The sequence below is a fragment of the Mobula hypostoma genome, chromosome 6 (assembly GCF_963921235.1).
Source record: "Mobula hypostoma chromosome 6, sMobHyp1.1, whole genome shotgun sequence".
In the NCBI taxonomy this organism is placed as follows: Eukaryota; Metazoa; Chordata; class Chondrichthyes; order Myliobatiformes; family Myliobatidae; genus Mobula; species Mobula hypostoma.
Window position 1 is genome coordinate 95,603,463 of NC_086102.1, and position 15,390 is coordinate 95,618,852.

The 15,390-nt window shown below is 40.6% G+C and overlaps 1 protein-coding gene across 5 annotated transcripts in view; it reads left to right on the top strand.

Moving 5' to 3' along the window:
• The window catches only part of LOC134348220 (BCLAF1 and THRAP3 family member 3-like), a 47,142-nt gene extending 32,460 nt beyond the window's left edge, over window positions 1-14,682 (top strand). Inside the window, exons 3-7 of one of the 5 annotated variants that reach the window (XM_063051268.1) lie at window positions 4,929-5,654; window positions 6,015-6,755; window positions 11,404-11,582; window positions 12,595-12,667; window positions 13,023-14,665. In XM_063051268.1, coding sequence (XP_062907338.1) covers window positions 4,929-5,654; window positions 6,015-6,755; window positions 11,404-11,582; window positions 12,595-12,667; window positions 13,023-13,161 — 1,858 coding nt within the window. In that variant the 3' untranslated portion in view covers window positions 13,162-14,665. Of the gene's footprint in view, window positions 1-4,928; window positions 5,655-6,014; window positions 6,756-11,403; window positions 11,583-12,594; window positions 12,668-13,022 lie in introns of all 5 variants that reach the window. The other 4 variants (XM_063051267.1, XM_063051266.1, XM_063051270.1 and 1 more) reach the window with 4 other exon arrangements.
• The last annotated feature ends 708 nt before the right edge of the window (window positions 14,683-15,390 follow it).

Sequence of the window (15,390 nt, forward strand, 5' to 3'; positions counted from 1 at the left end):
CCTCGTAAGCAGAACAAGTGCTACACATGCCCTTACACTTACTTCCTTCATCACCACCATTCAGGGCCCCAGACAGTCCTTCCAGGTGAGGCGACACTTCACCTGTGAGTCGGTTGGGGTGATATACTATGTCCAGTGCTCCCGGTGCGGCCTTTTATATATTGGGGAGACCGCTTCGCTGAACACCTATGCTCTGTCCGCCAGAGGAAGGAGGATCTCCCAGTGGCCACACATCTTAATTCCACGTCCCATTCCCATTCTGATATGTCTATCCACTGCCTCCTCTGCTGTCGAGATGAAGCCACACTCAGGATGGAGGAACAACACCTTATATTCCGTCTGGGTAGCCTCCAACCTGATGGCATGAACATTGATTTCTCAACTTCCGTTAATGCCCCTCCTCCCCTTCTTACCCCATCCCTAATTTATTTATTTTTCTTTCTTTCTTTCCCCCTCACAATAACTCCTTGCCTGTTCTCCATCTTCCTCTGGTGCTCCCCTCCCCCTTTCTTTCTTCTAAGGACTTCTGTCCCATGATACTCCCCCTTCTCCAGCCTTGTATCCCTTTTGCCAGTCAACTTCCCAGCTCTTGGCTCCATCCCTCCCCCTCCTGTCTTCTCCCATCATTTTGGGTCTCCCCATCCCCCTCCCACTTTCAAATCTGTTACTATCCCTTTTTTCCGTTAGTCCTGATGAAGGATCTTGACCCGAAACATCGACTGTACCTCTTCCTAGAGATGCTGCCTGGCCTGCTGTGTTCCACCAACATTTTGTGTGTGTTGTTGACAGGCTCCCTGACAGTTGTAGCAAATGGTCATGTTCTTTCTGGTGAAGTCCTGAGCTTATTAAGTGGTTTAAAAGGAAATGTCGGCATGGATGTCGTGGGCTGAAGTTGTTTTGACTGTACAGCATGCAACTCCATACAGACACTGGTAGCCAGGATTGAACCTGCATTGCTAGAGCTGTGTGCTAGCAGCTCTACCTGCTTTGTCGCTGCTATACAAGCAGGAGGGAAAAAAACAATATTGTAAAAGTCAAATGCTGGTATTCAAACGCGTGCATTTCAGAAAGTTGGTGTGTAAGTGCAGCAAATAATTGGTGAGGCGCTGCTTTCCCAATATTGCCGAAGAATTGTGGTGACGATATCTCTAAAATTAAGTTGGGTCTTGGTAGAACCACATCTGGAGATAAGAGAATGGTCAGTAAATTACTTAATGAAGAATAAACATGAGTCAGTTAACTTAATTTTACGTGTGTGTGATATTTCCTTTCTCTTTTTGATTTCCCACTTCCACTGTGAATTTACTAATTCCATTTAATCTCTGTCATTAACTTTGTTCTCTCTTAACATTAACATCCGAACATTACAGCCCTCTCTCTGGGTTGAGATTGACAAATATAATGGATGGAATAAAATTCATTTTTTTGTTGAGGTTATAGCTACTGGGGTGTCTCAGAGGATGGTGCAGGTTAAGAGGACCAAGTTTGCTATTGTAAAGCTCAATCGTCATTGACGTTTATCATTATATAATGCCTTGCCTTAATCACTTAGTTATGTAATTGATCTTTCCCTGTGATTGAATAATCTACCTTTGGGGCTTGTCTGAGGTTTGGTCCCTGACAGTATTGTAAGTCTGCATTTACATAGCTGTATTGCATATTGCCTGTGCTTGATTGCATGTAAAATTTCATAATCTTTAAAGAAACACTGGGTGCAGAAGGTAGCCAAGTAATGCAAACATTGGCCCAAGTTTTCATCTCCATCGTACGTGGTATTAGGTGATGGTTTGTTGCAGGTATACTTTGCTACTTGATAAAGTTTGAGGTAGGAAAATAGGTCAAGGTTCTCATTGTTGATTACGAGAAATGATTTTGCATGATTATCAGGTGTTAGCAGAGGCTTGTGTGCTTTTGAAAGGCAGTCATTCTGCCTCCAGGTTCTCTGGATGGGCTGGTGATACTTTCCAAGACACACTTTTCAGCTCTACATTCTTCAACTGCTTTGTCAGTAAACTTCCCTCTAGTGTGAGACTGAAACCTCATGATGTGCCTTTTTATGCTAAGATTTGGGTAGGTGTACCTGCGATTTAAGTGTCAGGAAATGGCAATCAAAGAACTCAATCAGCCTCTTCCCAACAGTTGGTGCCATTGTAGAGGCCATCACAGATCAAAAACTCAACTGGACCAACTTCACAGCTTCCAGAACACATTCAGCAGCATGAAATTTGCCTCCTGTTTCTGAAAAGCCTCTCCAACTACTTACTGAATGCTTTGTACCTTGAATGGAATTCTGTCTGTTAGCTTCAATGGTTGTAGCGAAAGCAAATCTGAGGTGCAAAGCATCAGTGTGGGACAATATGTAAACCTAAATGTGTCCCTTCTCTTTCATTGAAGTTCTGGACTAGAAGATGTATTGCAGAAAGATTCCAATGTTTGATTAAATCAGTGTCGTCTTCCACATCGAAGGACAAATGGGAAAAGGAGTATTCACCCAGCTAGCGATATGCATCTTCCTTTCTTTGTTATTGAATACATCTTGTTGCACTATATAGGAACAAATTCACAATTCAAGAAAGCAGCATCTTCACAAGGGCTCTGAATGATGATTTCATTGACAAAAATAGATGTTCCAAAGATAAACTTAAAGGATAAGATGCTCTTCCCTGTGCTTTCTGAGGATTGAATAGCCGGCACATTAATTCAACTCCTCTATAAAATAATAGGTACTTTGTGGGATGATTATTTCTGGAATCCCAGGAGAGACAGCATAAATGAAGGGAAAATATGAGACTTGGCTGTCATTTCTTCCTCAAACAAAGGTTTTTGCGATTGCAAGATACTGCTGGATTTCAGGTACAGCAGGTACAGCGTCCACCCCATCAGTGAGCCGATGGATAGTGGCAGAACCAGACTTGCTGTGAACCATATTGACTGCTAATCCACCCAAGGAGGAAGGTTTCACACAGTGTGCGGTAGTGGTGGCGATAGTGATGCGCTGTCCAACAAAGTGTAATGCGCTGTAAGGTTTCACTGCTAAGGCTAATGTAATGGCTTCTATGTAATGTTCCACTGCTGAGGTAATGGTTTCTCTGTAGCAGCAATTTTGGGTTATGACTAGAGATAACGAGGCACGTTAGCCAATGAGGGGATGTTCTTTCTTGTGTGTCTGGGAGCCGGGATTTCATGGTTTTTCATCGGAGAGTGCTGGAGAGAGAGAGAGAGAGGACACGAATGGAGAGAGTTGGTAGACTACCGGGCGGAGTAATCTGAGGAGCGAGGGTCCGAGGGCCGGCTACACTTGGAGGTCGACGGGAACAAATGAACGAACAGTGAACTCCAACGATGCGCAGTTTCATGAGAATGGGCCCTTTTTTTTTGTTTCTTTACTAACCATATAGTCAAATTAAGAATTATAAAGCTCAGTCGTTTAATTGAATATTGTGTACTGTTTGATATTTTGCGGTGCGGGTTTGTAACTGGGCAACACATCACACAGCATCCACACAAATGGGATTTCTCAGTTTAGCGGGGCCAGAGGCTGTTTTCCCCTAAATGACCACGGGCTGGCCGAACCTGAGGACCCGAGGGTTACAATTGTCTTGGATGTTATTCTTATAAATCTAAGACCCTGTTGGACATTATCAATGAAGAATATTGCAAGTCTGGTTCACTGTCTGTTGGCGAGAACAATGGTATGGGTTCGTGAATTGCACTGACTGGGCCCACCTGCCGCAGCGTCGTCTATTGCAGATGCCAGAGGCAGTGTGGCGCAGGTGGGGATTGGCCCTTCTCATCAGTGCTACCATCCAATGTTCCCTTGGTGGAAGACAAACTGGATTGCATTAGTCTGCAGCTGCATTAACATCACGTGTACTTGCAGAATTGAGGTTCTGGGACAGCACCCCATGCACCACTATGACACTCAGGGACTTGGAAGATTTTTTTTGTGATTGTGTTTTACTGCTATCGTAACTATATGTGCTTCGTGTGACTGTTGGTGTTGTGTTTGCACCTAGGCCCTGGAGGAACAGGCTGTGTTGGCTGTTTGGCTGTGTTCATGTGCATGGTTGATTAACAATTAAACTTGAACTTGAAGTTGCATTCCTCAAATGAAGGCAACCTTTTATATTTAAGTTGCACTTAGATTGCACAAATTTGAAAGTTGCAACTGAAGTAGATATCTCCATGCTTGTTTCTGTAATTGCTGTTTGAGAACTCTCAAAATTGAAAGTGTTAAAATTCAATGGCAAATCCTTTGTTGGTTCAGCTGTTATTTTTCTCTGAAGAAATAGTGCAACAATATTTTTGGATCTTGTCTGTGTGGTTGGTGTGAAACAAAAACTTCAGCCTTAGAGTTTGGCACCTTTGATCATGTGCTCTAATTTCCTGTTGTGGCAGTTTATTTTGTGTGTTAGCCAGTGGCTCCAACTTTGAATTATATGTTTAAACACATGTCATGTATTCAGAAGAAGCATTAGAATTTTTCTCTTTTGAGTGGAGCAGAAAAAGTGTTTTGATTATTCCACTTTTATATGGCAGTAACTATTATTGTTGAATATATTCTTCCCAGTGATTGCAACTTCAAGTTAAGTAATGCTGCCCAGTAAAAATGTGCAGGCTTGATTGACAATAACCATCTGGGTATGAAAATTGCAGACATTTGACCAATTATCAAATCCAAGTCAAGGATCATAGTCCTTAAAATTAGTTTGTGCTGTTGGTATTTCCAATAAAACCTATTACCTTGTTTTAATGTTTCTGGATTTCAATTGCATCATTATCATTTTTGGTATGTGATTGTATAGTATAACCCAAAAGTGAGAATTAATCTTTCTGCTAAAAAGAACTTAAAAATGGAGTGAGGGACTTCATTTTTGTTGTATTTTTAAGTTGTACCAAAATATCCCATCTTCTCCAAATCATTGTAGGTTAATCTCGCCAGACTGTGGACGGAGCCAAGAATACAATGTTGTGAGACCATTTTATCCGTCGCATAATAGTGAGTCAAGAGGATTCAGTCAAAGCTCAGGAAGACCTGCACAGTGGAGGGGACAACAGGATAAATGGAATGAAGCAGGCACTGCAGAATCAAGATCAGAAGTTGCACAATATGGTAACATTCATTATAAAGTTTTTGAGTATAGACAACCTTCCCCAATTGCAAGAAGAATGGAATCTGATCATGCGTTAGGGAGAAACTTTTACCCAGAGGAGAGAGAAGAAAATCGATCTCATACCCTTCTTTCAAGATCTGCTGAAGAAAATCCATACCATGATCATGATGAGCGTCATGAGAGCAGTGACTGGCACCATGAATGGCATCATGGTCACAGTGATCGTCACCATGGCCACAGTGAACGTCACCATGATCGTGATGTATGGCGTAATGACCACGACGACCAGCATTATAATCAGAGTGCAGAAATCTTGACTCGTTACAAATTGTCTGATGAAAAGTCAAAGACTGTTAGAGGTGATTCACAATCCAATTGTTATGATCGACCTAGTACCACCTCTTATGCCGGTGCAGAAAAGTGGCGTGACCCTGAAGGCTTTAGAAGTCACAGTTTACATGAGGAAAGGCACTCAAGTTCTTTACGGTCTCTTGGAAGACGGTCTGAAGAGTTTCTGGAAAGGAGCTCCTACCAGAAGAGGTATTGGGATTGAACCATTAAGGATATTATGTTTTGATATAGAGCTTCAACGTTATAAATTGTTTTTCATTTTTAGTTGAGGGTTTGAAATTGGGAAAACCCTTTGTCCTAATCTGAAAGTAAGAACATAGGTTTATATAAATGATCAACTCTTTAGTTGTTTTGAAATAGAGCAAATTGGTGGCTACAAGCTATGCCTTGGCATAGCGCGGTGTGGCTTTCAGAAGGATAAAGGGTTAAACTTGTAACCTGGCAATTCACTGCTTTCAAGGCATTGCTCCCAAATGTACTTCAAATAATCAGAATGTAATTCTCCTTCTCTTCTCTACTGCAAGTGTAAACTGCTTTATGTCAACACAGGTATCCTGAGGATAATGATGTCAAAGGGTACAGAGAAGCATCTGGAAGAGGCTGGGTGCCAGGAAAGCTTGAGGCAGTAGATCATGAACAAGATTTAAAATGGAGAGGAGAGAAAATGCCTCATAATAAAAAACCCTACACTTCTGCATTATACAATGACTCTGAAAATGCACGTATTAAAGATGTGTCAAGAAACTGGTATAGTGACAGTGATCGCTTTGAAGAGTTTGTGCAAGTAAAGAGTGGGTTTGCACATTCACAGAAGTATCCTGAAATGCACTCATCTTCTGAGCACCACCATAGCTTTTCTAGTGAAAGACAGCAAAGATACTCAAGTAAAGATAAAGAATATACGACTGGCTCCTTGAGTGCTAAAGAGGTGAGTCGTTTTCACAGTAGCAGCCGGAGGTCGGGTACTGATGCAAACAAAGAGGGTCACTACTCTGCGTCGAGCAAGTATCTTGTTCCTGAGCATTACTCCGACAGGTTTCCACGAGCAGGCAAGAAAGAAGTGAGCCCCAGATATACAGCAACCTCGGCCACCAGGGGGCGAGTGGAAAGGAGAAAGGAGTTCGGAAGCCGTCCTAAGGACCAGCGTGATGATACTCGCACTCCTAAGCGATCAAACCATGGGTCTTATCACATGGAAGCTTCACACTGTGTTGCTAATAATGAGAAAGACCATACAACTGAATCCTTGACCATCAAGTTAGACATGAAGAAGACTGTGAACAAATACAGGTATTGTCCTACATTCTTTGATCACATGAGGCTGAATAGAGAAATTTCATGCTCCTTTTAGTACCTGTCTAATGGCTTGAATTTTTTCTAAGTACCTTTCTTTCCTCACAGAAAGCAGACTGTTACCAAATGAAAATTGAAATGGAAAATCAGAATGCAAACTATGCCTTCGACTGTACTTGATACAGGAAAGCTTATCATACCTTAATTGATTTTTCTAATTGGGACGCTAGAAGCTCTCATTTTTTTAATTCCAAAAAAGTTCTACAGAAGCCGTTATTCTCCACCAAAAGAGAAAAGTCGGAAGAAATTCATGCATAATAAGGAACATCAGCATGTTGCCTTTTCCTGAATGTTTACCAAGCAGTTGGATTCTAAGCACTAAGAATTTTATTTGCATACAGAAAATATAATTGTTGTGCAATCAAGCAATGAAAAACACCAAAGGATAACATATATATTTGGCTTCTTCCAGTCTCTCCTTGCATAATGGCAGCCCTTTTGGATAAAGAAGCCCAACTCAATATAAAAAGTAACTGAAGATCTCTTGAATATCAAGCAGTTTTGCTTCTACAGGTTTTGATAGATTGGGCAACAGCTCTGTCCAACTTACAAAATAAATGAAAAATCTGTGCTCTTAAAATAGCAGATATTTGGTTTCGAGCTAAATACTCTGTCCAGAGCATATCGATGCAACTGGGCCCAGAACGAGGAACGACCCAAATGTTTGGACAATCTGAAGATAGTGCCAGATGGATTGAAAAAGCAGGGTGTCAAGACCAGAGGCAAAGGTCGGGTCAGTTCTGCACACTCCACTGTGATGTTTACTTCACTCTTCACTGCACTGAGGCTGTGGCCTGCCCCAGGCACCACAACATTTACTCCGCTGTGTGCTAAGCTGAGGCTGTGGCCTGCTCCAGGCTTCGTGTCTGAGGGCTTATTTTCATTCTAAATGCTACTTGCTTACTTTATTGCCTGCATGGTTTGTTTTTTTTCTCTTGCACATTGGGTGTTTGTTGGTCTTTTTATGGGTTCTTTTGAGTTGCTTTGTTTTGTGGCTGCCTGTAAAGAGACAAATCTCTTCAAAGCAAAGAATTTTTAATGTTGCCTGAATTACGTTCTATGTTTGATCTTTCTATTTCTCCTCGTGATCTATTTTATTGGTTATCAAAGAAACTGCGTGATGTTGGATAAATTTAGTTTTGTCATGATCCAAATGAAGACTACAAAGGGGAAGCCTATTTTGAAAAATTTCTGGAACAGACAGCAAATTTGTGTAGCAGTCTAGTGCAACATCCCCCTTGCCATGCATTACAATGGACTTGTACTTCAATACGAGGATACAGTAAAATTAATAAACCTTAATTTTGCCAATGAAATGGCACTTTCAACAAACAAGAGTTCTTTACTTAAACCAGAATTTATATTGTGAAATTATTTGTGAGAGAAAGGAGCAACCTATGAATTGTTTTATTCAAATGGAAGTACTAAATGGAACTTGCATTTCTCAGACGCATCATAACAACCTTCAAGACTCGAGCAATTGAGGAAATTTTTTCTTTGACTTTGTAAATCAACTGGTATTTTATGCAGTTCAGAAAATAAATCCAAAACCGTACTACTGATCAAGAGTTCATATTCAGCATCAATGCCTTTGAGTCAGGATTGCATAGTTGTTTCTCTTGATGTGGATCACAGCATGAAACCTGTTTCTTTAAAGATAACTTCTGTGTCTGCTCCTTACCCAGATTTCAAGCTATCGTTTACTGAAGTATTTTCAAAGCAAGCAAGATGATAGGAGCTAGGTATTTCAAAGTGAAGCCTCCAAATTCAGAATGGTGAATCATATTTAACTGAAGTTTCAGTTCATGGCTGAATGTACAGATGTAAAGCACAATGGCAGACGAATTGAAGAATGTATCCAGCTGATTTTGGAACTTAAAAAAAGCAGGAAGGTGGAAGGCATATGATTTGCACTGTACATGAAGAAACTAATGTTGGCTTTATATGTTCCTCTACCCATGCTATGCTATGCTATACCTCTGAAGTGAGATTCTGGCTATCGATTCCGTATTCTCTCGCTTACTTCATCAGATTTGTGTACTGTACTCTTGTTAATGGAATTGCAAAACATTTTGAAGAAGAAAATTAAAATGTCTTACACAGCAAGGGCATGCACCAGAAGAATTCAGTGAAAGAACAACTTGCCTTCCTGATAGCATTGTGGTGGCTGCATAGAATAACAGTTAAATTGTTGATCAGTCTTAGCCATTTATGTCAAACTTTCCACCACCGGACTCGTATGTGATGATAAAACATTGAACAATTTAGCACAGCACGGACCCTTCCACTTGTGCCAAGCAATATAAACCTACTCCACAACGAATCTTCCTTCCTACACAGCCCACAACCCTCCATTTTCTGATATCTATCTGGTTATCTAACATCCTTATTGTATCAGCCTCTACCATCACCCTCAGCAATGCATTCCAGGCACCTACCGCTCTCTGTTCAAAATGAAAACCTTACCTTTGACATCTTTCCTGAATTTTCCTCCATTCATCTTGAACAAATATCCTCTGGTATTGGCCATTGGTGCCCTGAGGGAAAAAATGCTGGCTGTTAACTCTGTCTGTTTCTCCCACAGTCTTATACACCACCATCAAGTTGTCGGTCATCCTTCATCGCTCAAAAGACAAAGCTCATTTAACATTTCTCCATTAGGTATGCTGTCCAATCCAGCAACTTGTGCAGCAACTTTGAGGGATCTATGTACTTGGGCCCCAAGATGCCTCTTGTTCTTGCACAATTTGCAGACTTAATAACCCAGCTCTTCATTTCTTCATCCAAGTCATTTTGAAACTCAGAGGAGGCGTCCCAGAACAGATCCCTATGGAACACCACTACTAGTCACCAACATTCAGCATGCATTAGCTTCATCTGCTGTGACGCTGCCTTCTGCGGGCAGGCCTTTACTGAATCTATGCACCCATTCTTCCGTGGATCGCATGCCTGTTGATTTTCGAGATGAGCCTACCTTGTGCAACCATGGTTGATCAAAACACCAGCAGTGGAGAAATTTGGATAACATGGGATCTAAGGTCAGCTGTTTCTCCCAAGCCAGCAATAGTTTTTTTTTCAAAATACTATTTTATCTTAAAATATTCCGAAAGAAATCAACTTTTCATTTGAATGATTCAAACAAACTTTCCTAAAGCCTGTTTTAATGATTTACCAGTCAAATACTGAAGTAATGTTTCAGCAGATGACCTCTCTGCACTTGTACATCATGCCGTTGGATTCTGTCATCTGGATAAAGCTGTTATACATTAATCCTAGCTGCCTATGTGTCAGTGTTTACAGGAGGATTCATTGTTAAATACAAAGTGAACATCTGAAAATTCTACTCAGTTGATGGAAAACGAGCCTGCATTTTTGTCACATTAACTTTGATACAGTGGAAAGAAGCAGATGAACACCAGTTTAAAATGGAAGATTACTGAATTAATCAAAGCTGTTCTGAGGAACATTCAAAAACATTAGTAGCACATGAAAGTTGAATTTTAATTCCTATTCAATGGAGTATTCAGTGTGAAATTTCTTTATATTCAGCCTCAGTTTTACATATTAAATAGTGGCATTTTCTGACACAGGCTAAACTAATAAAATCAATGTTCTTATTTTCTTGCACAATCAATTTGAAAATAAGTAGAAACTCTTCTTTAAATGGCTTGTTTGTGTAGTCATGTTAAATTATGTAGTATGTGCAGGAGTTGTCTGAGAAGAAGACTTTAAGGAAACCAAGTCCAGATCACTATATAAGGTACGAAAATGATTCTTAAAGTTTGCATTTGCTACTTTTTGACTTGCTTTGAATGTAAATGAGTGACAGTGTTTGACAAATTATAGATTTTGTGCAAGAAGTTGCACAAAGTGCTTGATTAAAGAAAAACTAAATTTATTTAAGTTAATCAGTGAGATGGTAAGAATTTTAATTGGAATCCCAAAGCTATCAAGTTGATAAATTTAAACTTGCAATAAGCAGAATATTGTAAAGGTTTTCTACCTGTGCATCCTATAAAAAGGATGTTACACAGGTTGGCCTGTATTTTAGCTGCTTAACTTATCCTTTTTCTTTTGGCACTAACTTCTTGCCAATTTTATTGAGCCTTTATTGTTGACAACATTTTTCTCGATGCTAGCTGTAGGAATAAGAAGAGACAAGTTAAGGTGGTCCAGGCAGCTGATTTAGCTGAGTCAGCCCCAGGCTGCTTGGTAAATCATTATTTTTTCCAGAAATAAGCAATTTCTGGGCTGCTCTGTAGAAGACACTGATAGAGTAAAATTTAAGGGCCTCGATTGCATGCTAGTGGCTCTTCTCCGTCAGTGATTACTGAAATAATCCTTAACTAGGCGATTAACTTGGTTAAGAAATATTGAAGTTTGAAATAGTCATGTGCGTTCTTCAAACAAGTAGCACCGCCTGAAACTTTTAATTTTATAGAAATAAATTAAAAAAAAATTAATTATGAATTTTTATATTTGTGTGTGTGTGTATATATATATATTTTTTTTTTATTTATTTGTATGGCTGCTCTTGGTCAGTCATAAATATTTAGCTGTGAATTTGTATTTGGGATTCCTCCAGGCCTGCGTCAAGCCATTCTTCAGAGAGACTAATGTCTCGGGATTTGGTTAGTGTTGGCAAGAAACGAGATGAGTTTCATCATGTGTTTGAGCATATGGGTTCATCATTGAAGGCTAACCCGAATATCTCTTCAGGAGAATTTGCCCAGGAGATAATCACTTTGGTGCACCAAATTAAAGGTCGGACATGCATTATTGCATCGTTTTTAAAAATTTGTTTGCAAGAAGTGGTATTGAGACAGTTCCATTTAATGGTGGCACAACTGTTGGTAATTGATGGCATTACTGATTAAATCCTTAAGATACTGCATAATAGAAATTATTCTTTCATCATAATGTGTGTGTTCTTCAGAATTGTTATAAAATTGCATTTTAGTTTTGGTCCTGGTTGGTGATTGAATACTGCTAGGTGAAACAGATTAGAGCTGGCGCTTTAATCCCATTCCCATAGGCACCAATCCAACGGAAACTTGGAGCAATTGAAGTGTATTTCTGAATGGCAGATTTTAGGTGGATCTTTTTTTCATTGATTTGTTCAAAGAGTAGAGATTAAAGTGAATAATGCCTAATCTTTTGGATCTATGCTGTCTATGTCCATTGCGCTGTCAAGGCTGCAGAGGAGATTCACCAAAATTATGATGGTGATTTTATTTAAAGGTTGCTCTGCCAATAATAAACACTGCAGTTTGAGCACACATTTTAGATGTAAGTCTTGACTCCTATCTTGACAGTCCTGCAAATCTTTACATTATAAAAAATCTACTGCAGACTACAATAAGTAATATTTTCTGTACGCTGCAAATATTTAGTAAAAGGATGGCAATAGTACATAGAAGAATAAAATTATTTTATTGAGGTGCTTGTTCTGGCCCTATATTCTCATTTCACTGTATTTAAGAACAAATAGGGCAATTCCCCATTCCTTGCTCTCAATTCTCTTTATCTGCCTTGAGCATTTGTGAGTATTTCCGGAAGGCCTACTCCCTTATCACTCCATCACTACCCACCCCTCTATATTCATGAAGGCCTTCATAATGTTCTTTATTTGAAAGGGAACCCTCTGTCCCTTGGCATGTCAGGACTCCATGGGTATACTTTGACCCTTACAGGTGTCCATTGGCCCTGGAATCTCACAAATTTCTTTTTGAAAGACTCTTCAAATATGGGTTTACTTGCAATTTGCTTCTCCTAGGTCAGCGGTCCCCAACCACCGGGCCGCAAAGCATGTGCTACCGGTCCGCGAGGAAACAATATGATTTGGCGATGTGAGTCACACCTTTCCTCATTCACTGTCATTCACTGTTGAGTTTGAACACACACGAAGTCATGACCCGCGCGTCATCCATGTCAGCGCGGGAAGGAGATCAACTCCTCGAGCTTGCAAATGACGGTGGGCTGAAAAGTATGTTTGACATAACATCTCTGCCGGCATTCCGGATCAAAGTCAAGGCTGAATACCCTGAGCTAGCCACGAAAGCACTGGAAATGTTGCTTCCATTTCCAACATCATATCGCTGCAAAGCAGAGTTTTTTGCAATGAATGCAACGAAAACTAAATTGCAGAATAGACTGGACATAAGGAACCCCCTTTGAGTATCACTGTCTCCCGTCTTGTTGCAGGGAAACAAGCCCAGGGCTCCCACTGATTCAGCGATATTGGTGTGTTGCAATGATTTTATATGTTCATATGGGGAAAATATGTGATGTGTGGTTAATATCCAAATGTTACTTAAAATGTTATGATGCTGTTGACTTATAAGTGACTTGTATAATCATATAACAATTACAGCACAGAAACAGGCCATCTTGGCCCTTCTAGTCTCACCTACTCTCACCTAATCCCACCGACCTGCACTCAGCCCATAACCCTCCATTCCTTTCCTGTCCATATAGCTATCCAATTTTTCTTTAAATGATAATATCGAACCTGCCTCTACCACTTCTACTGGAAGTTCATTCAACACTTACTTCAAGCTTCCCTGTCCTCCCCTGATAATTGACTTATCACTATATTCATGCGAGGAAAATGTGCGCTATGTGTTTAATATTAAATTAGTTAGATAAACCCTTTTAGAAATGAAATTGAGTGTATTAGCCACTTATCGCCTATATTCTGGTCATGATTAACCCCCCCCCCGAACAGAATCGCCACAAACGATTTGTAGAGAAAAATCGGCACGTACACACATGTGCAAGGCTTAATGGTCATTGTAGTCTTTCTTGGGGTAAACCCAACATATTTGACTGCTATTCTTGTCCGTTGGCACCTCCCCCCCCCGTCGGCCGGCCTGCAAGAATATTGTCAATATTAAACCAGTCCGCAGTACAAAAAAGGACGGGGACCCCTGTCCTAGTTCACTCTTTTGCTAATTCCCATGAATTCGTGCCACCTTTGAGATATCCTCCCTCATTACTGCAGGAGTGGTCTCCACGGTGGAATGCTAATGTCAATTCTGTGCCTTTGACCATTATTGCAGCAATATTATATTCCTATGTGCTGATTAGTGCTCTAAGTTCACCATCCTTTCCAATCAGTTCTCTTGCATTAAAACAGGCACAACTTAGCCTTCCAATCCCACTCTCTGTCTTCATGTGCCCATGTTTGTTTTGCCTTTTGGTCTGACTAGTTTTCCTATATTTCACTGAATCTTGGTCTCAATTTATACATGTACTTATGGTCCATTTTGAACTGTGGTAGTGAGTCTGTGTGAGCACATGATCAAAGAGTTGGGGGACAGTACAAATTAGAGGGAGAGTAGTGACTGACTGACTAGTATCTCACTCAACTCCAGTTGAAGAGAAGGTGTAAATTCTTTCAGGATAGGTATCCCTCAAAGAGACTTCACAATGAAGCAGCAAATCATAAACACAAGAGGTTCTGCAGATGCTGGAAATCCAGAGCAACACACAAAAAGCTATCTGATCTCAGCAGGCCAGGCAAATGAATGGAAAAGAATAAACAACTGATGTTTCAGCTTGAGATCCTTCATTAGAAAGGAGGAAGAAGTAGGGAGAGGACAGCTAGAAGCTGATGGGTGTAGCTAGGTAGGTGGAGGTTGGATTGTGATGGTGGATGCAGGGAGGTGATTAGCAGAAAAGGCAAAGGGCTGGAGAAGAAGGAATTTGATGAGAGAGAAGAGTGGATCTTGGGAGAAAGTGTAGGAGGAGGGGCACTGGGCGAGGTGATAGGCTGGTGAGGAGATGAGGTAAGAGGCCAGAGTGGAGAAATGAAGAATCAGAATTACAGTTGTATGTCGTGAAGTTTGTTATCTTTGTGGCAACAGCACAAAGTCATCCTAACAAGGTAACTCAAGCAACATGAACTGTAATTCCCTAAAGGTTCTTCATTTCTCCACTCTGGACCTCTTACCTCATCTCCTCACCAGCCTATCACCTCGCCCAGTGCCCCTCCTCCTACACTCTCTCCCAAGATCCACTCTTCTCTCTCATCAAATTCCTTCTTCTCCAGCCCTTTGCCTTTTCTGCTAATCACCTCCCTGCATCCACCATCACAATCCAACCTCCACCTACCTAGCTACACCCATCAAGCTTCTAGCTGTCCTCTCCCTACTTCTTCCTCCCTTTCTAATGAAGGATCTCAAGCTGAAAACATCGAGTTGTTTATTCTTTTCCATTCATTTGCCTGGCCTGCTGAGATCAGATAGCTTTTTGTGTGTTGCTCTGGATTTCCAGCATCTGCAGAACCTCTTGTGTTTATGATTTGCTGCTTCATTGAAAGATCTTCTTTGAGGGATACCTATCCTGAAAGAATTTAACAACCTTCTCTTCAACTGGAGTTGAGTGAGATACTAGTCAGTCAGTCACTACTCTCCCTCTAATTTGTACTGTCCCCCAACTCTTTGATCATGTATCACACAGACTCACTACCACAGTTCAAAATGGACCATAAGTACATGTATAAATTGAGACCAAGATTCAGTGAAATATAGGAAAACTAGTCATTTCAAAAGGCAAAACAAACATGGGC